This window comes from Doryrhamphus excisus, chromosome 20, assembly GCF_030265055.1.
Source record: "Doryrhamphus excisus isolate RoL2022-K1 chromosome 20, RoL_Dexc_1.0, whole genome shotgun sequence".
NCBI lineage: Eukaryota > Metazoa > Chordata > Actinopteri > Syngnathiformes > Syngnathidae > Doryrhamphus > Doryrhamphus excisus.
Window position 1 is genome coordinate 6,827,063 of NC_080485.1, and position 25,832 is coordinate 6,852,894.

The 25,832-nt window shown below is 42.1% G+C and overlaps 2 protein-coding genes across 2 annotated transcripts in view; both read left to right on the forward strand.

Moving 5' to 3' along the window:
- The first annotated feature begins 679 nt into the window (after window positions 1-679).
- nid1a (nidogen 1a) lies at window positions 680-24,811 on the forward strand. The gene is made up of 20 exons (XM_058058955.1): window positions 680-975; window positions 3,290-3,592; window positions 5,020-5,246; window positions 5,312-5,616; window positions 5,694-5,834; window positions 9,846-10,097; window positions 10,215-10,415; window positions 11,540-11,773; window positions 11,908-12,045; window positions 14,071-14,199; window positions 14,400-14,543; window positions 14,807-14,926; window positions 15,333-15,560; window positions 17,785-17,957; window positions 18,469-18,595; window positions 18,683-18,854; window positions 20,014-20,171; window positions 20,252-20,375; window positions 22,719-22,831; window positions 24,325-24,811. The coding sequence occupies exons 1-20, from the start codon at window positions 784-786 to the stop codon at window positions 24,453-24,455; spliced, it is 3,612 nt and encodes a 1,203-aa protein (XP_057914938.1). The 5' UTR covers window positions 680-783; the 3' UTR covers window positions 24,456-24,811.
- A 914-nt stretch (window positions 24,812-25,725) lies between these two features.
- lyst (lysosomal trafficking regulator) overlaps window positions 25,726-25,832 on the forward strand; it is a 63,980-nt gene continuing 63,873 nt past the window's right edge. Inside the window, exon 1 of the mRNA XM_058058299.1 lies at window positions 25,726-25,785. The gene's annotated coding sequence lies outside the window, so the exon portion shown is untranslated. The remainder of the gene's footprint in view (window positions 25,786-25,832) is intronic.

Genomic DNA, 25,832 nt, shown 5'->3' on the forward strand with positions numbered 1-25,832 from the left:
ATTACAGTGCACTTAACTTTGATGTACTCTAAACACTTTCAAAATGTTTCACTTACCCTCATGAGGTGACTGTGGAGTGTTAGTAGAGAGTTAAAAGGCATATTATTATCTCATAGCTGAGCTAAGGGGGATCAACCGTCTGGATGACTGGCCACGCGTGAAGATCGTAGAAGCACTCTATTATCCCGACTTGCATATGGAGGGTATGGCTGGGTGCTGTCATCTTGTACTACACATACAGTAATGTTCCAATGGAAGCGGTGGTGAGGTTCTGTTGGTGCTCACTGGTCCATGGTCTGATGTCAGTGCTCTGATGGGCCTCTGGCTTCTTTCCAAATGCACTAATATGGCTTCAGTGTGGATCTCCCACACACAGTGGATCCTTTATTTTGATACTTGGGTGCGTGGGTGATTCTGCAGTGATGTTAACAAATGAGGCCTAAAGTGAAGATGATTCGCGTTTTTGTTTATTGCAAATGTTTTAACACATCCAATTTGTTTTTTTTTTTCAAAGAGGATCACTCGTATTCAGGAATCTGTTTTAAGTATCAGCCACCCCCCCTCTCTCATTTCCTTTTCTAGTATTGCTGTTTGATGAAAAGAGCCCGGAGCGCACCCCCCACCCACCCCCTACTCCCCACCTCAGCTCCGCCCCCAAGTCCTTCAAACTTTGCCTGAACTTTCCTCAACTGGAACCTGGGCGTCACTCTCCACCGTGGACCTGGTGTGGCGGTGGTCTGGACTCAAATCACACGCTAAGACTCCCCTTCTAGAAGACGAGCGATGGCTGGTTGGCTCGTCTGTGCCGCTTTGCTCGGATTTGTGGCGTCGGCGCGCAGCATAGCGACTGAGGACTTTTTCCCTTTCGGTCCAAGCGCAGGAGACCAGTTACTGGAGGCAGGCAATGACCAGACCCACAGACTTGAACTGGAGAAGCCAGTCTTGTTTTATGACGGCACTTTTGACAGCATCTTTGTGAGTACTTACACAGTTACACTAAAGTAAAAACACACGCTTTGTTATTGTTACGTTGGACTGTCCGCTGCTCTTGCGTAATTACGCACCACTGGTCAGTTAGTTATACACAATTGAAGCTAAATAATAATGCATGGGAATTTGCAAAACACCCACATGGGGTGCCATTATTCAGGGAATAACGTTTTTCTCGGGAAATATTGATTCCTTTATCACGGCATAGTGTGGAATGCATGTGTCCTCACATTCTTAGAGCCTGAGGTTATCATTTTACTGTTGACCCGCAGCCCAAAGTACCCCACACAGTTTTTTTTTTGTTGTTCTTCTTCTTGCAATCCTTATGTGGCTCCCTGCAAATAAATACTCTCACATTGTGTTTTAATGTACCATACATTAAATACTGCGGTATAATACTAATACCCAATTTTCTTATTTAGTGTATTTGAAGTTATGCTGTGGAGCTTATGAATGTCCAAAAAAAAATGCAGTAGCCAAATTTATATGAAAGCTGCACCATTGTGCTGAGCAGACAAGCAACCCTTTATAGTCCCCTCATTCTGCTTTTTGTCAACGAAAAGTGCTGCATATTTGTAATGAATTCACTCATTTAGCTAAAAGTATTGTCTTTAATTAATAGAAGATCACAAAAATGCAGTACTTAATGAGGAAGTCATGAAGAACTAATGAGTAGAGTAGTTACTAAGGAACAAGTATTGTCTTTAATTAATAGAAGATCACAAACAACACTTATCCGATCGATATATTTAGTATTTATTCATTTTTTTCAGTCTCATTTTACAATAAGGTACACAAAAATGCAGTACTTACTGAGGAAGTCATGAAGAACTAATGAGTAGAGTAGTTACTAAGGAACAAGTATTGTCTTTAATTAATAGAAGATCACAAACAACACTTATCTGACCGATATATTTAGTATTTATTCATTTTTTCAGTCTCATTTTACAATAAGGTACACAAAAATGCAGTACTTAATGAGGAAGTCATGAAGAACTAATGAGTAGAGTAGTTACTAAGGAACTAGTGAGTAGTTGTTGTGTTAGGTAGGTTGGTTACTGTAATTTTGTGGATTTTATTGTAACATGTTAAGCCCACGCCTGGCTTAGCATATTACATCTTTACTGCACAACATACAGTAAACCTCGGATATATCGGACTCGGATATATCGGAAATATATTCGGAAATTCACAACGGACAGATAAAAAAAAGAACCAATTTTTCTGTAATGCATTTCCAATAAAAATTCATTGCATATATCGGATTTTTTATAATGGATTTCGCCTATTTCGGACAAAATCTCCAGTCCCGTTCCAATGCATTTCCATTAAATTTCCCTCGCATATATCGGATGGCTGCATGGCGCTCCGATTCGCCGAATTATGACAGGTGGTTATACGATGTCATTTGCAGCGTTGCCTGCGCGTCCAGGTACATTGGAAACATAGTCAAGGAAGTGCCTTTCTATAACGGATAAAATCCGATTTACGCATATACCGGATATAAATCCGATATATGTGTAAAACAGACATTTTCCGGTATACGCATATAACGGATTTCGCTTATATCGGACAAAACCAGTGGGAACAATTGAATCCGATATATCCGAGGTTTACTGTATATCAAAGTGGCCCCGGGAATCCTTCAATTCAAAAGACCTGACATTTGACATTCCTGCATTTGCAGGTCATTTCTGGGGAATGGGAATCCCAAAGGAAGAATTAATATTTATTTTCTGTCTCTAGGTCCAATTAAAATGTTTCTGTCAATGAATATTATTAAGGAGAGCACTCACATCTCTATACCTTCTACTTGCATTACAAATTCCTACTAGCAAGGCACTTAAAGATCGGAATCACACAAAGACTTGACCATTTTCCCAGCTTTATCTTCCATTCGGGCCAGGAAGTGTCTGTAATGAAGATTAGTGTGTAGTCCTCAGGCGCTGTGGGGCTGCTGGTCAGGGGCAAGGACAGGAAATGTACTGTAGCGTTCTTTCCCCCCCCCCCATCAGGAAGTGAAGGAGCCTCATGTGCCGAGAGCGTCTGCGTGTGTTTTTGACATGAGCTCAGCTCCTCTTATTTTATATGCCTCACATGTTAACTGTAAGTGTAAAATGTTTGTCAGATGGCATCTTGCTCATGTGTTCATTAGTGTGGCGCATTGCAGCAGACTGGGATCATTAGTGTAACGAGTTTGGGATAAAGATCAAAGAGGGTCACCGTTCTTTCACGCGTTTCTGTCCTGGTTATTTCCAACAAAGTCACACTACTAACTTTGTCAAAAATCTCATTTCAGATCAACACCAACGGTTTTGTTGCCACGGCGGAACCCAAAAGCGAGTCGACTTATCTTGGAAAAATGCCAGCACAATTTGGAATGATCGCAGCTCTCCATGGAGATCTGGACACGAGCGACGCTGTGGGCAAGGTTTTCTTCCGTCAAGACAGCAGCCCGGATGTGTTGCGGCGAGCCGCGGAGCACATCAACAGAGCATTCCCGGATGACAAAGAAGTCAGTCCCACCCATGCTGTGGTGATCACCTGGGTAGACGTCGCCCGCAGTGAACATCAAAGCAGAGGAGATAGCGTCGACCAGAAAGTGAGGCTCAACAGTGATGTCATGATTAGAGCAGTGATCTTCAACCACTGTGCCGCGGCACACTAGTGTACCTTGAGAAACCGTCAGGTGTGCCGTGAGGAATTATCCAATATCACTTTTTATAATTAACATTTATTAATCATCATTTGCAAATATTATGTCAATAGCCATTATGTCAATAGTATACATGGACCCAAATATTCCAATTGCATTTGGTTTATTTGCTCAAACGGAAAGAATTGAACAGGGATGGAATATTCCTTTAACCAATCCGATTGAGGTATCTTGTACCCGCTCAAATGGAAAGTTGTCAGGGTGCGTTCTTCTTCGTGGTGTTTTTCTTCTTCTGTTGTTTATTGGCGGTTGGCAAGCAGCTTTCGTGTGCATTACCGCCATCTGTGGAACAGAATCTAAACCCTTCTATACTTTATTCACAAGTTTTATTAAAAAAGAAAATATATATCTATATAAAACATGTCCTGAGTTTAATTATGAAATATTAGCAAGATTGAATTTGATCTTTTCCTGTTTAAATTTATCCCGGGTGTGTTCTTTCAGCGCATGCTCAGATATGACGTAACACGCAGATCCAGACGTTCTTCACTTTTAAAAATGGAGGCCAGCAATCGGCACTGGACTAAGCAAAGTTTGTTTTTGATTCAAACTAAATTTGTGGTGACATTTTGTAACATTTTTTGTAAGATTTTTCCAATGTAAAAAACGTGCCGTGGCTCAAAAAAGGTTGAAAAACACTGGATTAGAGGATATGTGGTACAGTAAACCTCGGATATATCGGATTCAATTGTTCCCACTGGTTTTGTCCGATATAAGCGAAATCCGTTATATGCGTATACCGGAAAATGTCCGTTTTACGCATATATCGGATTTATATCCGGTATATGCGTAAATCGGATTTTATCCGTTATAAAAAGGCACTTCCTTGACTATGTTTCCAATGTACCTGGACGCGCAGGCAACACTGCAAACACTGCAAATGACGTCGTATAGCGGCCTGTCACGATTTGGCGAATCGGAGCGCCACGATGCGGCCATCCGATATATGCGAGGGAAATTTAATGAAAATGCATTGGAACGGGACTGGAGATTTTGTCCGAAATAGGCGAAATCCGTTATAAAAAATCCGATATATGCAATGAATTTTTATTGGAAATGCATTACAGAAAAATTGGTTCTTTTTTATCTGTCCGTTGTGAGCGAATTTCCGATATATCCGAGTCCGATATATCCAAGGTTTACTGTAGTACACGATTTGCAAATATATTGCTGCGTTTTTGCCTCTACCTGCCATTGTAGCTTTTGTCATAAATATTGTAGAAAAAGGAAAACAGAACCAACTGCTGTACTTCTATGGTTATCGTCACATCACTTGAGACCAAACAGTTCATTTTCACACCCTTCCTTTACAGAGGAATACCTTCCAACTGGTCATTACATCACTGGAGACGGCTTCCAATGCTATACTGCTGTACCCCAGAGATGGTATACAGTACACCACCAGTCCTGTAAAAGACACCAGTGTCATCTTGCATGCCGGATTCAGTAAAGGCTTGGTCCAGGGTTTCCTGTTTTCCAGTCAGGGTCCATACTACCGCACCACCGCTGATGATGACGCATCCATCAGCGCTTTAGCTGAGTAAGTCAAAACATAAGTAATAATAATAACTCTTTGCTAATCAAATCATGTATTTTCACACTTAGGCAAACCAACTCAGGCCTGAGGGGTGTTTGGGTGTACGAGATTGGAACTTCTCCGTATTTTACCAACGTGGCTCCAGGTGAGGTGAGTGACCTGCCCACTGAGGCTGCTCCTCACGTGTCCACTGATGTCCCCGAAGAAGCCCCCATTGACAGGCGGATTTTTACTAATGGACAACAAGTCGAATACCCTCCTTTTGAGCCTGAAGGGGAGGAGATTGATGTCCAACCCGTTCAGTACCAGCCACACCAACCTGATAACCCTGAAGTGGTAGTGGTGGTAGACGACACTGACATAAATGTAGATGGTGAGTCCATAAGAGGTCGGATATCACTGTTATTGCTACATGAGTTGTTCTTATTATCTTTTCCTTATTATCTATAGTGTTTGCATACAACCTCGGGACCTGCGCAAACAACAGAAACAAATGTTCTCAGTTTGCTGACTGCAGGGACCACTCCAGTGGGTACTGCTGCCACTGCAGACCTGGTTTCTACGGCAATGGGATACAGTGTGTGGCGGATGGTATGACTACATTTCATTAAAAAACACAGAGTAGTCATTTAGTGGTGTCAACTGTTTTAGGTGAGAGGTATATACATTCATGAACATTCATTCATCCTCACGAGGGTCGCGGGGGATGCTGGAGCCTATCCCAGCTGTCTTCGGGCAAGAGGCGGGGTACACCCTGGACTGGTCGCCAGCCAATCACAGGGCACATATAGACAAACAACCATTCACACTCACATTCATACCTATGGACAATTTGGAGTCGCTAATAACCTAGCATGTTTTTGGAATGTGGGAGGAAACCGGAGTACCCGGAGAAAACCCACGCATGCACGGGGACACCATGCAGAGATAGCCTAGGGTGGAATTGAACTCGGGTCTGCGCCCTAACCACTAGACCGCCGTGCAGCCCGTTTTCAGGATCATCCATTTTCTATACTGCTTATCCTCACGGGGGTCGCTGGTATCCTGGAGCCTATCTCAGCTGTCTTCGGGCGAGAGGCGGGGTACACCCTGGACTGTTCGCCAGCCCACCCACATTCAACCCACTTTCATACCTATGGACAATTTGGAGTCGCCAATTAACCTAGCATGTTTTTGGAATGTGGGAGGAAACCGGAGTACCCGGAGAAAACCCACGCATGCACGGGGAGAACATGCAAACTCCACACAGAGATGGCCGATGGTGGAATTGAACCCTCGTCTCCTAGCTGTGAGGTCTGCGCGCTAACCACTCGACCACCGTGCCGCCCCCATTCATGAACATGTGAATTATAAAGCAATTTTATTGGCTTGTCAAAAAGTCCAGGGTGTAACCTGCCTCTCGGCTTGAATAGGCTCCAGCTCACCTGTGATCTTACCTTATACATTTTTTGTAAACAGCAGTTTCACTCTGTCATCTAACGATTAGATTATGGCCAAAATAACTAACATTTTTGTTGGTCACTACTAGATATGGTAAGTGGGTGCAAAAAAAAACTTTGTGTCAACAATACAAAGTTAGTCCAAAACAAAAAGAAAATGATCACTACACAGGAGCTGGCTCACCACAAATGACAAACGAGGACCAGACTAAATACTTAAGACTACTTACACAACAAAACACACCTGGACTAGACACGGGAGGGAGGAGAAAGCTGATTGGTGGGAACACAACATTAAAGCAGAAAACCATACAGCATAAACCACAACATACAGCAAATAACAGAATGTGACATTTAGGTTCCCTTGTTATGGATCAGGTGGCCTCACTTACTGGCTAAAGTAAGGACTCATAAAACATTTAAAGAAAGCTGCACTTTTGGGGGGAATTTTTCCCATCATCCACAATCCGTAAGTGAGACATGAACCCATGTCTTTCTCTTCCTGTGCATTCTAAAGATATAAAACTGATAAAAAAGAGGCATCTCTATGCCTTCTAGAAAGCCCGCTACTAAAACACCATCAAAATCGTCCAAAAACATTTGATTTCTGGAACTATGTACCAACAGCCAAGTAATAATAACAATAATAATAACATGTAATATTTGCAGTATTTTCATTTTAAGCATTCCCGGAACTTCCTTCCTGGAATCATTGATTTCACATTGCAACGTAGCAATGAACGCTACACCTAGTATTACCTTTCAGTAGTGGCATGACGCATTGTGATTGAGTGGGTGGTGAAGCTAGTCGGCTAGTAGCTAGTCGGTGTGGTGTGACGAGATGTCACTACTGGTCTGTTTTGTGTAACAATGTTAATAACAATAATAATAACAATGTTGCTGTAGCTTGGCTAGTATGCAGATGACATTATGTAAATGAAGCGGAATAGGCAGAATAGTTGCATCGCTTTTTTTTATCTGTTTTTATATCTTTAGAACACACAGAAAAGAAAGACGTGTGTTCAAGTCTCACATGAGAATTGTGGATAATGGGCAATTTTTTTCAAAGTGTAGTTTTCCTTTGACACCAACATTTCTGAGTACTGTAGACCAGGGGTCTCAAACTCAATTTACTTGGGGGCCACCGGAGCTAGGTTCTGGGTGAAGCCGGGCCTCATCAGGTTTTCAAAAAAAAACGCATTTATTAAAAACTGGAAAAAAAATCAATAAAAAAACTATCTTCAATGCTTTTGCTTCTGCTATACCCTACACTTTTTCAGTACTTTGGTTCCGGTTTTCCACACCAAAATATCTGATAAAACATTCCACTGTTCTCAAATATCTTTATTTTTATTTTTCTATAAACAAAATAAGATAAAAAAAATAAATAAACAAAAAAGACAATAAATCAATCAGTAATAAATAAGTAAAATAATAATAAAACAGCAAATAAGAAAAACATAAGAAACCACATACAGTTGGTAGAGAAATTATTTTTTCAGATTCAAATGTACAGTATTAACAGTTATTTAACCTTTAACATGAACATTAATGAAACTTAATCATTTTACCCAATTAGCAAGTTAGCATCGTACTCAGTTCCATCTGGGAGCAGCGTCGTAACTTTAACAACATGTTTGATGAGATGCTTTATCTTGACGTGTATTTTCCGTTTGATTCCAAATCATTTCCTGCATTTATTTGTACCCAGCGTCATAATCCTTTAGCTTCATTGCTAATCCAAAGCAAAACAGGGCGGGGTAACAGGGTAGGGGTAACAGTATGGGCGGGGCAAAATCATGTGAATTGTGTCGGGTGTGCACACAGCTTTAAGCTGTCATTTCAACATTAAACTTTGGTATCAAGGTGGGGGCCTCAAACTAGCGTCTCGTCGGCCGCATTTGGCCCGCGGGCCGCAGGTTTGAGACAACTGTAGCGTGTATTTTGGCATTATTGCTTTTTTAAATGGCAGGTATTTAGTTTTTTATTACTGAGCTCACATCAGTAGTACAGCTTCTGCAATCAGCGGTAACACTTGTCATAACATGTGCTGCACAGAGGATGACCTAAGATCAAAGAGATTGTACCATTTTGGATTCAGGTGCGGTGGAAACAGTTCAACTTTGGCTCAAAAGGAGAACATAAAGTCCAAAAAACAGTGCACTGTATTTTTGTTTGTCTGTCAGAACGTTAAGAAGCACGGACGGACAGTCTAAAGCAGGGGTCTCAAACTCAATTTACCTGGGGGCCACTGGAGCTAGGGTCTGGGCAAGGCTGGGCCGCATCAGGTTTTCAAAAAAAAAAACACATTTATTAAAAACAGAAAAATATACAAACTTTTTCAGTGCTTTGGTTACGATTTTCTACAAGAAAAGCTCTGATAAAACATTCCACTGTTTTCAAATATCTTAATTTTTATTTTTCTGCACAAAAAAAGATGAAAGATAAATAAAAAAATAAATAAATAAACAAATCAAGAATAAAGAAAATCAATCAATCAGTAATAAATAAATATAATAATAATAATAAAACGGCAAATAATAAAAACTTAAGAAACCACATATAGTTGGTGGGTAGACAAATTATTTTTTTCAGATTAAAATGAACAAAGCATTATTAGAGCCCTGTAGACATGACAAAACACGACTATAGTCACATTTATACTCTTTTTATTTACAACATATTGCGCACCTGCAGGGTCTTGAGACACATGCTAACTCGCAAACTAGAGAGCTAGCGACCTAAACGGTAGCCTTCAAGTTATTTCCTTTAAACTTAAATAGCCAAAAACTTACCACTTCCACACGGATAGGGAGGATAACTATTAACAGTTATTTAACCTTTAACATGAACATTAATCAAACGTAATAATTTTTTCTGGGTACATGATACCATACAGCATCCATATCAAACTTGCGCGGGCCGCACTAACATTAAACTTTCATATCAAGGCGGGGGCCTCAAACTAGTGTCCTGCGGGCCACATTTGGCCCGCGAGCCACGTGTTTGAGACCCCTGGTCTAAAGTCTAAAGTCTTTTGTCCCAATTTTTTGCTTCCTCTCCACAACCAGACATTTTTTTCTATAATGCTGCTATTTAACCAACTAATTGTGATTAATCAATAAAACCCAGTGTGTATAACCTGTCTTACTGTACTTTCCAGGAAAGCCTCAGAGGATGAACGGTAAAGTTCACGGTCAGGTGTATGTGGGCAATTCCCCCACGCCAGAGAGGTTCAACGGCAACGATCTGCACTCGTACGTGGTGGTGAACGATGGACGCTCCTATGTGGCCATCAGTGACATCCCTCATAGCCTCGGCCCCTCCCTGCTGCCACTGTCAGCCATGGGCGGTGTGATTGGATGGGCCTTTGCTCTGGAGCAGCCCGGCTTCAAGAACGGCTTCAGCATCATTGGTGAGACAAGAGATTCATGACTGTGCTTGTCACGCCGCTTCCATTGAAATCCCCTAAAATGACGTCAGTCGAGCCTCAAGGGGGAGTCAGCTAAAGTTTAACCCCCGTGTCTCGCAGGGGGAGTGTTCACACGGCAGGCTGAGGTCACCTTTCTGCCTGGGAACGAAAAGCTGACTATCAGGCAGGAGTTTAAAGGCATCGATGAACACGACCACCTTGCGGTGAGCACTACCCTGGAGGGCAGAGTCCCTGAGGTGCCTCGTGACTCCACCGTGCAGGTTGAACCATACTCTGAGATCTACCAGTACAGCAACAACTGTAAGACGATACCCAATTGTAATGTCAATGCTCATTTGCACCACATCTATACATTAGAGTCTGGGAGGAAAAAAAACTTAAAGGGAGGTACAACGGCTTGATAAAAATTAAGAAAAACATATCGGTAGAAAATGAATGAATGAATGAATGAATGAATATTTGTCCAAACTGGCAACACGGTGGTCTAGTGGTTAGCGCACAGACCTCATAGCTAGGAGACCAGGGTTCAATTCCACCCTCGGCCATCTCTGTGTGGAGTTTGCATGTTCTCCCCGTGCATGCGTGGGTTTTCTCCGGGTACTCCGGTTTCCTCCCACATTCCAAAAACATGCTAGGTTAATTGGTGACTCCAAATTGTCCATAGGTATGAATGTGAGTGTGAATGGTTGTTTGTCTATATGTGCCCTGTGATTGGCTGGCGACCAGTCCAGGGTGTACCCCGCCTCTCGCCTGAAGACAGCTGGGATAGGCTCCAGCACCCCTGCGACCCTCGTGAGGAAAAAGCGGTAGAAAATGAATGAATGAATGAATGAATGTTTTGTTTTTAGGCTGCACGGCTGTCGAGTGGTTAGCGCGCAGACCTCACAGTTTGGAGACCAGGGTTCAATTCCACCCTCGGCCAACTGTGTGTGGAGTTTGCATGTTCTCCCCGTGCATGCGTGGGTTTTCTCCGGGTACTCCGGTTTCCTCCCACATTCCAAAAACATGCTAGGTTAATTGGCGACTCCAAATTGTCCATAGGTATGAATGTGAGTGTGAATGGTTGTTTGTCTATATGTGCCCTGTGATTGGCTGGCTGGCGACCAGTCCAGGGTGTACCCCGCCTCTCTTCCAAAGACAGCTGGGATAGGCTCCAGCACCCCCGCGACCCTCGAAAATGAATGAATGAATATTTGTCCAAACTGTTCAGCTAAATTTAGTGATTTTAAAAGCAAAATAAGTTGATTTTAGGTCCCACTATGAGAGAGTGAAGAAAATAAGCAAACAAATTATGTTCCAGAGTTTTCCAGGAAGCAGGAAAGGCCCCAGCTGTATTACTATTTACTCCGAGAGGAAGCTCACTCTGCCACACTTTAAAAAACCCTGCATTTGAACATATCAGAAAAATGCTCATTTCCTTTCAGTGATCACCTCATCCTCTACTCGGAACTATGCGGTGAACTTGCCCGATGGCTCCACTGAGACGAGGACGTATCAGTGGCGTCAGACCATCTCCTTCCAAGGTTGCCAGCATGACGAGTCTCTGAGAGATATGCGACCCACGCAGATGCTCAGCGTGGACCAGGTCTTTGTCATGTACGACCCCAATAATGAACTCATCCGCTTCGCCATGAGCAACAAGATAGGAGACATCAACGGTGAGGTTATGAATACGATTGTTCTCTTCCTGTTTTCGGCCAAAGCTCATTTCCTTCCTAATCACAACCTATAACATCCTGGCTGCGTTCACCATGAAATCACTGTTGTTCTAAAATTATACTTCCTATCTCAGGAGGACAGCCTGAGGAGAACCCGTGTTTCACTGGAAGACACGGCTGTGATACTAATGCTGTTTGTCGACCCGGAGACGGGACGCAGTTCACCTGCCAGTGTGCTGCTGGCTTTAATGGTGATGGACGCACATGTTATGGTATGGGCGACAATCCTCCATTTGCATTAGCATGAATAGCAACTTATGATTATTTTTATTTTTTATGTTTTTTATTTCGGGCGACACGGCGGTCGAGTGGTTAGCACGCAGACCTTACAGCTAGGAGACCAGGGTTCAATTCCAACCTCCCGTGCATGCGTGGGTTTTTCCCGGCTACTCCGGTTTCCTCCCACATTCCAAAAACATGCTAGGTTAATTGGTAACTCCAAATTGTCCATAGGTATGAATGTGAGTGTGAATGGTTGTTTGTCTATATGTGCCCTGTGATTGGCTGGCGACCAGTCCAGGGTGTACCCCGCCTCTCGCCCAAAGACAGCTGGGATAGGCTCCAGCACCCCCGCAACCCCCGTGAGGAAAAAGCGGTAGAAAATGAATGAATGTTTTTTATTTTGGGCGACACGGCGGTCTAGTGGTTAGCGCACAGACCTCACAGCTAGGAGACCAGGGTTCAATTCCACCCTCGGCCATCTCTGTGTGGAGTTTGCATGTTCTCCCCGTGCATGCGTGGGTTTTCTCCGGGTACTCCGGTTTCCTCCCACATTCCAAAAACATGCTAGGTTAATTGGCGACTCCAAATTGTCCATAGGTATGAATGTGAGTGTGAATGGTTGTTTGTCTATATGTGCCCTGCGATTGGCTGGCGACCAGTCCGCGGTGTACCCCGCCTCTCGCCCCAAGATAGCTGGGATAGGCTCCAGCACCCCCCGTGACCCTCGTGAGGAAAAAGCGGAAGAAAATGAATGTTTTTTATTTTAATTTGACAACATTTCAAATTGCCACAAATACCACAATTCAGTATATCCTTGTAGACCAGATTCTAATAATGCCCTTTCCGACCAGTGCTGCACAGACAGGAAGTGCTCCAAGGCACATACAGTACAAAGAGGAAGGATATATTTCAGACAGATGCTATCTCCAAACATGTGTAATTAGGAGGCCTACTTAATCTCGCCTCTCTGATCTCTAGTCATCTGATATTGAAAGATGATAATGAACATATCCTGGCTTCAGAGCTTAGATCTAATGTGTACACTTTTAACTCGCGCTGTCAAGTGATTCAAAGTTTTAATCAGATTAATCACAGTGTTTACATGAATTAATCACAATTAATCACCATTACCAACTGTGTCTGAAATATGCCAAGTTTTTACTGTATTTAATGAACGGAAAGACAATATGTATTTGTATGTATTAAGAGCAACAAATTAACTGAATATGTCAATTAAAGGGCTGCACGGCGGTCCAGTGGTTAGCATTAGAGTTTAATTCCACCCTCGGCCATCTCTGGGGGTGCTCCAGCACCCCCGCGACCCTGGTGAGGATAAGCGGTAGAAAATGAATGTCAATCAAGCTAAAAGATACCACACGTCTAAAAATAGTAGCAGAATATTTGAATCACACTTTATACCATGTTATTATGAGGAAATGAGGGATTGGGGCGGCACGGTGGTCGAGTAGTTAGCACACAGACCTCACAGCTAGGAGACCAGGGTTCAATTCCACCCTCGGCCATTTCTGTGTGGAGTTTGCATGTTCTCCCTGTGCATGTGTGGGTTCTCCATAGGTATGAATGTGAGTGTGAATGGTTGTTTGTCTATGGTGAGTGTGAATGGTTGTTTGTCTACATGTGCCCTGTGATTGGCTGGCAACCAGTCCAGGGTGTACCCCGCCTCTCGCCCAAAGACAGACCTCACCCCCGCGACCTGGTGAGGAAAAAGCGGTAGAAAATGAATGAATGAATGAGGGATTCCGTTGAAAGAATAACATAATTTAAATGTGTGTGTCAGTTGGAGGTATACGTATATGCTGTTTATGTGTTGAGGTCAGAATAAAGTTATAAACGAGCGTCATACTCTGTGTGACTGTGTGGGGACACTCCACTGTGCTTATGTCTAAAACAAATTCACATCATTTCTGAAATAAATTAGTTACCGCCGTTAACGTATTGCTACATTAACGTAGATCTATTTCTAACGCATGCTTATCGCTTCTTATCTCGATCAGACATTGATGAGTGCAGAGAGAATCCTCAGATCTGTGGCTCACACGCTATCTGCAACAACCAGCCTGGCATCTTCCGCTGTGAATGCGAAGACGGATACCAGTTTGGCAATGATGGGCAGACGTGTGTTGGTAAGAAGTAGACACACACAAGCTGTATTATTTAAGTTATAGAAAGGCTTTTCGGGCAACTTTGACCATGGGAAAATAGGGGTCCCGGGATGAAATCAGTTGAGAACCCCTGGTTCAGAACATGTGACAACCGTTTTGAGAAGGCTGTCTGGACATTTTTGTACTCAGTTGCATTTTTTCCCGGTCTCCTTCTCTGTCAGAGGTTAGCCGACCCGTGGACGCGTGTGAAGAGGGCACCCATACCTGTGACATTCCTGAGCGTGCTCAGTGTAGCTACACGGGAGGCTCTTCCTACATCTGCTCTTGCCTTCCAGGATTCATAGGCGATGGAAGAGTCTGCCAAGGTAAAGCCCAGAGACACAAATCCATTACACAGAACTTGAATTGTTGCACCATCTGCTCATGAGTGGGGGCGAAGTGAGCTTGGTTACATAATATATTTGTTGGAACTGAAGTGAAACATAGAAAACAGATGGACATTGCGAAGTATAGTTTTTTTTGGCTGCTTCCCACCGAGGCTCATTCATAGTTTTCTTTCTTTCCGAGTATTTGCTTGATTCTCTGCATTCTGACCCAAATTATTTCTTGTATTCTTTATCCCTTGAAGACTTAGACGAGTGCCAGCCCGGCAGATGCCACCAGGACGCCGTGTGCTACAACACCCAGGGGTCCTTCACCTGCCAGTGTCGGCCGGGTTACTACGGCGACGGCTTTTACTGCTCTCCAGGTAAGTCTAAACTTATGTGGCTAATTTTTTGACTCGCAAACCCAATGGATGAGTTCAACAACAAATGGGATTTTACAGTCCTCGGTGGACTGACAGGAAACATGTGTTCTGTTATGTGTGCTAACATCCAGCTGCTCTGTTTTGGATGCCTGCCACTGAAGCGTAGCCAGTGGTAATAGTTTACTTAGACCCGCACACAAACTTTAAAATACAAATATACAAAATGGACCATTTATATTCCCACCATTGTTTATTCCACCCATCTGTGTGAGGGGGATTTAGTATCTGCCAGATAAATCAGTGCCAGCTGGCATCTGTTTTTAGTTGCCTCTGAATATGTCTTATGGGATGTAAAAAAGGATGTAAAGACATGTGAGAGTCAACTATGCTGATGCTTTTTTTTCAGAGAGGACAAAAACACAATGCGAGAACCACAGAGACAGTCTTCTGGGTGCGACTGAGTTTGGCCCAAGGGGTCCACGGCCACCTGTGGGCCAGTACATCCCCACCTGTGATGAGGATGGCAACTATGAACCCATGCAGTGCCACGGCAGCACAGGACACTGCTGGTGTGTGGACCGAAACGGTCAGGAGATCCCAGGGACTCGCTCTGGGCCCGGCAGTAGACCCATGTGTAAGTTCGTTACATGTGAAACCCGTTATATACGAACTTAACATGTCATTATTTTCATGTAGTAATCATGAATAATAATACATTTAGCACATAGTTACAGAAAGATGTTTCTGGGTTCGAATCTTAGCTCGGATCTGCTAGATGTGAATATGAATGTTTTTTTTATGGTAGATGTCTATATGAGCCTTGTGATTGAATGGTGACCACCAAAGTCAGATGACATGACTAAAGATGGGTGTCATTAATGAAAATTAATGTTGAATTTATAGAAAATATAGCCTGGGAACTATTTACTATACAGTTACGTAGATGAATAATAGGTTCCACACCCAACCGACCGTGATAAGTGAATTTCTGCAAAGTAGAAAACAAATAAGGGACTTATTTGTAAATGTAATATTTTTGTACTTTGAGCACAAAAAGCCTGCTTACGATCTTCAAAATACGGTTTTAACATTACTAGAGCCCTCTAGACATGAAATAACACCCCTATAGTCACATTTACATTCGTATTGCCCAATATAACAGACATAATAATAGGAAATAAGATATAATATAGCATTGGGACATGTTAGCACTGGCAGAGTTTGTCTTTCACTTCCGGTTTCTGTACGGTTCTTCTTGTGATGGCTATTGTCTCATCAATGTGACCTAGTGACCAGTGTATTTTAGTTCATTCATTCATTCATTTTCTACCGCTTATCCTCACGAGGGTCGCGGGGGTGCTGGAGCCTATCCCAGCTGCCTTCGTGTGAGAGGCGGTGTACACCCTGGACTGGTGGCCAGCCAATCACAGGGCACATATAGACAAACAACCATTCACACTCACATTCATACCTATGGACAATTTGGAGTCGCCAATTAACCTAGCATGTTCTTGGAATGTGGGAGGAAACCGGAGTACCCGGAGAAAACCCACGCATGCACGGGGAGAACATGCAAACTCCACACAGAGATGGCCGAGGGTGGAATTGAACCCTTGTTTCCTAGCTGTGAGGTCTGCGCGCTAACCACTAGACCACCGTGCAGCCCGTATTTTAGTTCATTTAGCTATTTCTATGCTTAAATTTAGGCCGATAATCTGTTAGTTTAAAAACAGTGTGATGGAGAGAAACAGCGACATTCAAAGTACGATGTGGTGAGAATGATAAACAAAGTGGACTTAGAATGGAACCCTGAGGGAAAACCATAATGAGGTTTGTGTGCTGTCTGATTTAAACCAGTTGTGTGGGGTGTTTGTGGTGCTAAGAGATGCTGTCTGTCTGTCGAGAAGAATGCTGTGGGAAATGGTGGGAAAGCCAAAACCCATTGGTTTCTGCTCAAGACCCGAACAAGTAATGCGGTTCCTCCTCAGGCACATAAAGAATCATCTATCCTTTTAATGCGCATACACTAATGATTCATTCATTCATTCATTTTCTACCGCTTTTCCTCACAAGGGTCGCGGGGGTCCTGTAGCCTATCCCAGCTGTCTTTGGGCGAGACTGGACACCCTGGACTGGTCACCAGCCAATCACAGATCACATATAGACAAACAACCATTCACACTCACATTCATACCTATGGACAATTTGGAGTCGGCTATTAACCTAGCATGTTTTTGGAATGTGGGAGGAAACCGGAGTACCCGGAGAAAACCCACACATGCACGGGGAGAACATGCAAACTCCACACAGAGATGGCCGAGGGTGGAATTGAACCCTGGTCTCCTAGCTGTGAGGTCTACGCGCTAACCACTAGACCGCCGTGCAGCCTAAAAACAAAACATTCATTCATTTTCTACCGCTTTTTCCTCACGAGGGTCGCGGGCGGGGGTGCTGGAGCCTATCCCAGCTGTCTTTGGGCGAGAGGCGGGGTACACCCTGGACTGGTCGCCAGCCAATCACAGGGCACATATAGACAAACAACCATTCACACTCACATTCATACCTATGGACATTTTGGAGTCACCAATTAACCTAGCATGTTTTTGGAATGTGGGAGGAAACCGGAGTACCCGGAGAAAACCCACGCATGCACGGGGAGAACATGCAAAGATGGCCGAGGGTGGATCCACTAATGATAAACAACAAATTACAAGAGGCCCTTTGCCAAAGTAAAAAAAACTGCAGCATTTTACCTTTTTTTAAAACTATTTTTGGGTCTCCATTCTAAATTGAAGAAATCCTAATCTAGAAGAACGAGAACATTCTTTACTCCGTGTCCATCTTTTGTCCTCTATTAGGCATTGACCATGGTGGAGTGAAACCACCTGTCGGACCCACCCCTCGACCTGACGTCCACCCTCTGCCTCCTGGAACACACCTGTTGTACGCTCAGAGTGGCCGAATCGAGCATGTCCCGCTGGAAGGTTACGATATGAAGAAAGACGATGCCAAGACCGTCCTTCATCTACCTGTGAGTTCTTACTATTTAACACCTGTAAAGTCCTGCACGGTGCTTTATATTGTTTTGCCGTTTTATGACCGCCGAGGTCTCAACATGCAGTAAAAGTTGATCTGAACAGCTGCCAACAGGCGTGAAGCGATTCATGTGGGAGACCAAGTTATGCACATTTGTTTATTATTTTAAAGGTGTCATGTGAGGTGTGTTATATAGCGCTTGCAAAAGTGTTTCCTTATAAAACGCTGCTTCAATCCCATTCTCAGCCGGCGCTCTATTGGATTCACATGGTGACATTGTCGCTCATTTAAAAACACCAACTGAGATCTGCATTACTTGTTAGGCTCTTTTCCAAAGCAGCTGGTCTTGGAGTCTGGCTCCTTCTCAGTGTGCGGCACTGTTTGTTTCCATTTATGTGGAGATGTTAATGTCTAAAAACACATCTGCTTCATGTTTGTATCTGCAATCATTCGGGTGTTTGAAGTGAGCGCAGTTCAAAGCTTGTTGTTTGGCGCCTGCTCCGCAGGAGAAAGTGGTCATTGGAGTGGCCTACGACTGCGTGGACAAGATGATCTACTGGACCGAGATCACATCTCCATCAATCAGCAAGGCCAGCATGCAGGGTGGAGATCCTGTGGTGGTTATTAGATCAGGTAGCACCCCCCCTTGCTTTCATTTCGCACTTATGTCGTTTTTTTTAATAGCTTGAAGCTAACAATACAGACTTTTTTTTGTCAAAGATTTGCACAGCCCAGAGGGGATCGCAATTGACCATCTGGGACGAACCATGTTCTGGACGGATTCCGTGAAGGATCACATCGAGGTGGCCTCGCTTGATGGTTCTCAGCGACGTGTCATCATAAACTCAGATCTTGTCAACCCTCGTGCTATTATCACTGATCCCCCTAATGGGTACGTAATGCTTCATTGTCTTCTTTAAGAAATACAGTAAACCTCGGATATATCGGATTCAATTGTTTCCCACTGGTCCGATATAAGCGAAATCCGTATGCGTATACTGGAAAATGTCCGTTTTACGCATATATCGGATTTATATCCAGTATATGCGTAAATCGGATTTTATCCGTTATAAAAAGGCACTTCCTGGGATAGGCTCCAGCATACCTGCGACCCTAGTGAGGATAATCAGCAAAGAAAATGGATGGATGGACTAAAAATGGCAGCACTTTAACTATTACCCTACGTCTGTATCAAATAACACCTTAAAAAAGCACAGTCAAAGGTGATCATTTTAACTACAGCAGGGGTCTCAAACTCAATTTACTTGGGGGCCACTGGAACTCGGGTCTGGGTGAGACTGGGCCGCATCAGGTTTTCCAAAAAAACGCATTTATTAAAAACAAAAAAAATTTAAAAACTTCGCTTTGGTTCCAATTTTCTACAAGAAAAGCTCTGATAAAACATTCCACTGTTCTCAAATATCTTACTTTTTTTTTCTACACAAAATAAGATGAAAAATAAATAAACAAATCAAGAATAAAGAAAATAAATCAATCAGTAATAAATAAATAAATAAATATAATAATAATAATAAAACAGCAAATAATAAAAACTTAAGAAACCACATATAGTTGGTGGGTAGACAAATTATTTTTTTCAGATTAAAATGAACAAAGCATTATTAGAGCCCTGTAGACATGACAAAACACGACTATAGTCACATTTATACTCTTTTTATTTACAACATATTGCGCAACTGCAGGGTCTTGAGACACATGCTAACTCGCAAACTAGAGAGCTAGCGACCTAAACGGTAGCCTTCAAGTTATTTCCTTTAAACTTAAATAGCCAAAAACTTACCACTTCCACACGGATAGGGAGGATAACTATTAACAGTTATTTAACCTTTAACATGAACATTAATCAAACGTAATAATTTTTTCTGGGTACATGATACCATACAGCATCCATATCAAACTTGTGCGGGCCGCACTAACATTAAACTTTCATATCAAGGCGGGGGCCTCAAACTGGAGTGTGCATTAAGGTTCTATTGGTCAAGATACTCGACGATACGCATATGATTGATCATCACATGTCATTGTCACAGTAATCTCTACTGGGCCGACTGGAACCGAGAGGCTCCCAAGATTGAGACCTCCTACATGGACGGATCCAACAGGCGTGTGCTGATTAAGGATGATCTTGGTCTGCCTAACGGCTTGACCTTTGACTATCAAAGCTCTCTGCTTTGTTGGGCAGATGCTGGTAGGTCGGAGGGCGCCATGGCTCATCCATGAAGTTATGTTTGGAGATCAACGCTGACTTATTCTCTCTCTCTGGTGTAGGCACACATAAAATGGAGTGTATCCATCCTGGCCGAGGAGATCGCAGACAGATCATGGAGGGCATTCGGTATCCGTTTGGGGTCACGTCTTTTGGGAAGAACGTCTACTACACTGACTGGCGAAGGTTTGAATCAGCTATTTGATCTAGTTAGTTTGCATATGTGACCTAAAAATGATGCTTTACTTCTTTCATCAAGTTGAAACAAAAACTAAAAATGAGTAGTTACAAAAAGACGCACGTAAACTTAGTTTTATGTTTATGCTAAAAGAACTACAGTTCACATATTATGTTTAGACTGTGGTACCGGGACGTAGGGAATTTCTGAAATAGATGCTACTGTCACATGTTTTGATAGAAGTCTTATGTGGCGATCATGTTTTGATGCGGAAAATCTTAAGTAACTTTGATCAAATGTAGAATTACTACTGTAATTATTCCAATGAAAAAACAGCCATGTGTTGTCAACGAGTGATACTGGGAACAGTTTGCATTGCAAGGTTTATAGTGTGCGTGAAGCACTTAATGTGCGGTTCCAATCCTCCCTCATGCCACTTCCCCGCTAATAGCACGGATCTACTGTACAGAAGTAGAGAGAGGGGATTGTAATGGTAATGGTAATGGTTTTATTTCATTTGAACATGCATCAGATTACAATTGAGTGCATCCCATAATCAGTTCACAGTTCCACATGTCCAAAAGGAGTAGGAAGAAGCAAAGCTTATTAAATCCTACCCCTCCATCTGGTAATTTTACAATCAGTAACTGTTACATTTGTTCACTTCCTGCTTTCCTAATATAGTTTAAGGTTTTTTTTTGTTTTTTAGTTTTTTTTTAATAATGTACCACGTACCGAAGTACAAGGTGATATGAGCATCCAATGACATAATGGGTACCATAGTAAGTGTCAATATAGTGATATGTATAGCACATCATGACTGGTTCAAGACTCTTCATCCTTGTATTTAGCAAACATCAACTGCTTGTATTGTTTCTTGAATTGGCTCATCGTTGTGCATTGTTTGAGGTCCTTACTCAATCCATTCCATAGTTTGATTCCACATACTGAAATGCTATGGCTAGCATAACGTAGTCCTAGCATAGAAGTGTTTCAAATGTAGTTCTTCCCTGAGATCATATTTCTCCTCTCTTGTAGAGAAGTATTGGATGACGTTTTTAGCTAATTGGTTATTTTTAGCCTTATGCATTGTTGAAGGTTGTCGGTTTCATGCATCATGCTTTTTAACATTTTCTATCATACAAGTGTAAAAAGAAGTTAATAACTATACAGTACATTTTTGAAATCATAACTTTAAAAAATTTGCTACGTTGCAGTTGGAACACTGATCCCTAGCTGTGTCACATTTTTGGAAAATGAATGAATGGTTGACTATGAACTGTTATTATTGGAGAGGCTAACTACTAGTTAGGTCGGTAGCTTGCTCTGCGCCCGAGCAGTGATCCCGAGCTGTTCAATGTGTTGTAAATAAATACTAATTGTACTGTGAAGGTGACTACAGGGGTTATGTCATGTCTACAGAGCTCTAATAATTGTACAAATAATCAGCTTATTTAAGTGGAAATTCACTTATCACGGTCACGTCTGGAACCAATTAAGGGCCCTAAATGAGGGGTGACTGTAGTCCCTTTTTCTCTCTGGTAGCGTCTGTGATGTGGTGGCATGTTTTGAGTAAAGGTACTTAAAGATCACAATCAGAATCAGAAAAGGGTTTATTGCCAGATACTATGAATTTGTTTTGGTGAAGTAGGTGCAGACACATCTATTTAAAAATAATGAAAAATACAAAATATACAGAATAAACAGTATAAATATATGTACACAGTCTGGTTTTTTTTGTTATTCCGGAAGTGCACTCTAATTGTTTTTCCTAAGAGTCCAAACTGGGCGTTAATGTAACACATATAAATAGTTAATAGATAGTATTTATGAAATACTGACTTTCTAGTCGAGCGGTTTCACTGTGCAAGGGGAGCAATTTGATGAGTAAGGTATCTTGCTCAAGGGCAGCTTTTTTTTAATGTAAATGATATGGATGCAGGGACAGGGGTCTGCTGTTTATTCCCCTCCTTGCTGGATGGGGCAATCGAATTTTGGGCCCCTGGATCTCAGCTTACTAAGTCGCTTTTACTCATGTGGCTCATTTTCCACATTGGCTCGTGGTAGATTGGAGGGGGGTTGGGGCTGTCTGTCTGTTTGTGTGTTGTGTGTGTGTGTTGTGTGTGTGTGTGTGTGTGTGTGTATGTGGGGTCAGAAGGCATCCTAAAAAGTGGCAGCTGCTTGCAATTTCTCCACTCCAGTGGGGGAAGGTACAGACACTTGGACATCAAATAACTCTACCAGTTACATCTGCCCACACTTACTCACTCTTGACAGTCTTTATGGAAAACACGCAGACTTGGGTACTTTGTGAGTCTGGGATGGCTCACCTCTCGTATTGTTTACAACAGGGACGCTGTGGTTGCAGTGGACCGCTATACCGGCAAGGAGTCTGATGAGTTCCAGCCTCAGAAACGTTCCAAGTTATACGGGATCACCACAGCCTATGTGCAGTGTCCTTCAGGTAAATGTGACAACATGAAATTGTGTTGATATTGTCGTCCTAAAAATGTTGCTGCCCTGCTCAAGAGCCATTCTTAGAAAGGACTTGACCCTTGTACATTTATGGGCTATCCTTAATCCCGGTTTTATGAGCACTGTGCCCTCTTTGAAGCATTCCAGGTGTGTTTTACCACCATAAAAAGTGTAGGTTGACCTGGAAAGAAAAAAAAAACAAAAACAAGATAAATTGTGCATCCATTAGAGCAGGGGTCTCAAACTCAATTTACTTGGGGGCCACAAAAAAAAATGCATTTATTAAAAACAAAAAAAATTTAAAAACTTCGCTTTGGTTCCAATTTTCTACAAGAAAAGCTCTGATAAAACATTCCACTGTTCTCAAATATCTTATTTTTTATTTTTCTACACAAAATAAGATGAAAAATAAATAAACAAATCAAGAATAAAGAAATCAATCAATCAGGAATAAATAAATAAATATAATAATAATAAAACGGCAAATAATAAAAACTTAAGAAACCACATATAGTTGGTGGGTAGACAAATTATTTTTTCAGATTAAAATGAACAAAGCATTATTAGAGCCCTGTAGACATGACAAAACACGACTATAGTCACATTTATACTCTTTTTATTTACAACATATTGCGCAACTGCAGGGTCTGCAGGGAGACACATGCTAACTCGCAAACTAGAGAGCTAGCGACCTAAACGGTAGCCTTCAAGTTATTTCCTTTAAATTTAAATAGCCAAAAACTTACCACTTCCACACGGATAGGGAGGATAACTATTAACAGTTATTTAACCTTTAACATGAACATTAATCAAACGTAATAATTTTTTCTGGGTACATGATACCATACAGCATCCATATCAAACTTGCGCGGGCCGCACTAACATTAAACTTTCATATCAAGGTGGGGGCCTCAAACTAGTGTCCTGCGGGCCACATTTGGCCAGCGGGCCGCGTGTTTGAGACCCCTGCCATACAGCATCCATATCAAACTTGCGTGGGGCGCACTAACATTAAACTTTTATATCAAGGCGGGGGCCTCAAACTTGTGTCCTGCGGGCCACATTTTGCCAGCGGGCCGCGTGTTTGAGACCCCTGCCATACAGCATCCATATCAAACTTGCGCGGGCCGCACTAACATTAAACTTTCATATCAAGGCGGGGGCCTCAAACTAGTGTCCTGCGGGCCACATTTGGCCGGCGGGCCGCATGTTTGAGACCCTTGCATTAGAGAACGAGAAGATGAGTGATGCTAGTGGTCACATAGCAGCACCAGACCTCATCCTCCCTTCTAGATAAGACTGCAATGCATGAATCCAGGGAATGTGGAGACCAGTGGGAGGGCCTTGAACATCTGCTGTTAGCTATGTGTTTACTTTAAGCGAGTATATAGCTGTTGAACAAACCATGAATATCGTTTCCTGTTGCTATTTGTGACTTTATAAGAATATCTTCCGGTGTCTGTGTGCGTCTTCCTCTTACAGGACACAACTACTGTGCGGTGAACAACGGCGGCTGTACACACCTCTGCTTAGCAACACCAAACGGCCGCTCCTGCAAATGCCCCGACAATGCATTTGAAGTAGGCTGTGTAGAGAGAGACAGCGGGTACTAAAACGTGGCAGCAAATGAAGAACCACTCAACGTTACTTAGCTGGAAAATGCCACTGAAAGCCTGAATTTACTGTGCCTTTTCTTGCTCATTTGTTATTCTTATCTGCATTTTTACATTATAAAACAGAATTGTAAATATAAACACTATTATGTTGACATTTTTCCCCGAGTGCAACTGAGGATCAACTCAAGGGACTAGTAATTTAATGGTAAATTATAGCAACACATGACACCATCTCACGTTGGCTGTGGCTTGCTTGGATTATTGTCAGGTCTCGGCACTGAAGTTCCTGTACAAGCCTTAGGGATGAGTTTACATGGTGGGCAACAAATGAATAAACACTTTTTTTTCTAACATGCTCTCTGCTGTGTCTCTTGCTTTAGTGTCATAGTAGTGACCTCTTGTGTTTAGTGCGGTTCATTGCAACTACATCCTCTATATCCATATACTGTTTACAGTTATATGTATAAAATACACGAGTCGGTACCCTTTGGTTATAGGTTGTAAAGAACATTATAGATAATGTAAGGACAGGATTTGGCAATTTTAGGACGAAACTCTTAATATTCACAAAACAAAATTATATTACATTTATATTCTGTTATTTTTATCAGCTCAGATTTCATGAAAAACTTCTAAATTTGTTTTTAATGTATGAATTAATCAATGTCATTTTACACTTAATAAAACACTACATTGCTATGCTTCTTAAGGTACGTTTTATTTAATACAGACATTGCAGTGGATGTAATTTAGACGCGCCTATTGGTGATGTATCAATTTAGCCAAGTACCCGAACGCAACACTGCTACAAGTTTGATTGATTGGGGAATTACTCGTGCGTCATCCAATAAGAAAAAACTGAAGTCAACATATACGTCACTGATGAAAAGAGTGGATAAAATTGCCCTCATTTTTGCCTGAAGGAATGTTGTCAATTGTGTACATTACAATTTTAGGACATACACTTTGAGGTGCGGGCACATTTTACAGTGTTGAAATTATTATTTTACTGTAAACAAATTATTATATTTAATCCAAATTCCCCCCTGGCTGGCACAGTCCTTAATATAACCTTAAAGTGACTCTCGATCTCACTATTTATGTTGAAAGCAGATCTTGGTATCTCTGTCAATTGTAGTGGTCAACAAAATACAACAATACTGTTTAAAAATATCGCCATTAAGATAAATTATATCAATCGTAGATTTAAACGCATCGTACTGAATCGAGGGTATTGATCCTTGCAGTCTTAATACAGGGCCTAATTCTTTGTAGTATGTATGGCTCGACTAGCATTAGCTGGCTCTAATTTATGGGGGGAAATCAGGTATGTATGAAAATATTTCTCCCTTTTGGAATTTGACACAAAACACA

Coding starts and splice junctions, on each gene's coding strand:
- nid1a (XM_058058955.1), top strand. CDS start 784: ATGGCTGGTTGGCTCGTCTGTGCCGCTTTGCTCGGATTTGTGGCGTCG. Junction 14,200..14,399: donor TGATGGGCAGACGTGTGTTG/GTAAGAAGTAGA, acceptor CTTCTCTGTCAG/AGGTTAGCCGACCCGTGGAC. Junction 15,561..17,784: donor GCCCGGCAGTAGACCCATGT/GTAAGTTCGTTA, acceptor GTCCTCTATTAG/GCATTGACCATGGTGGAGTG.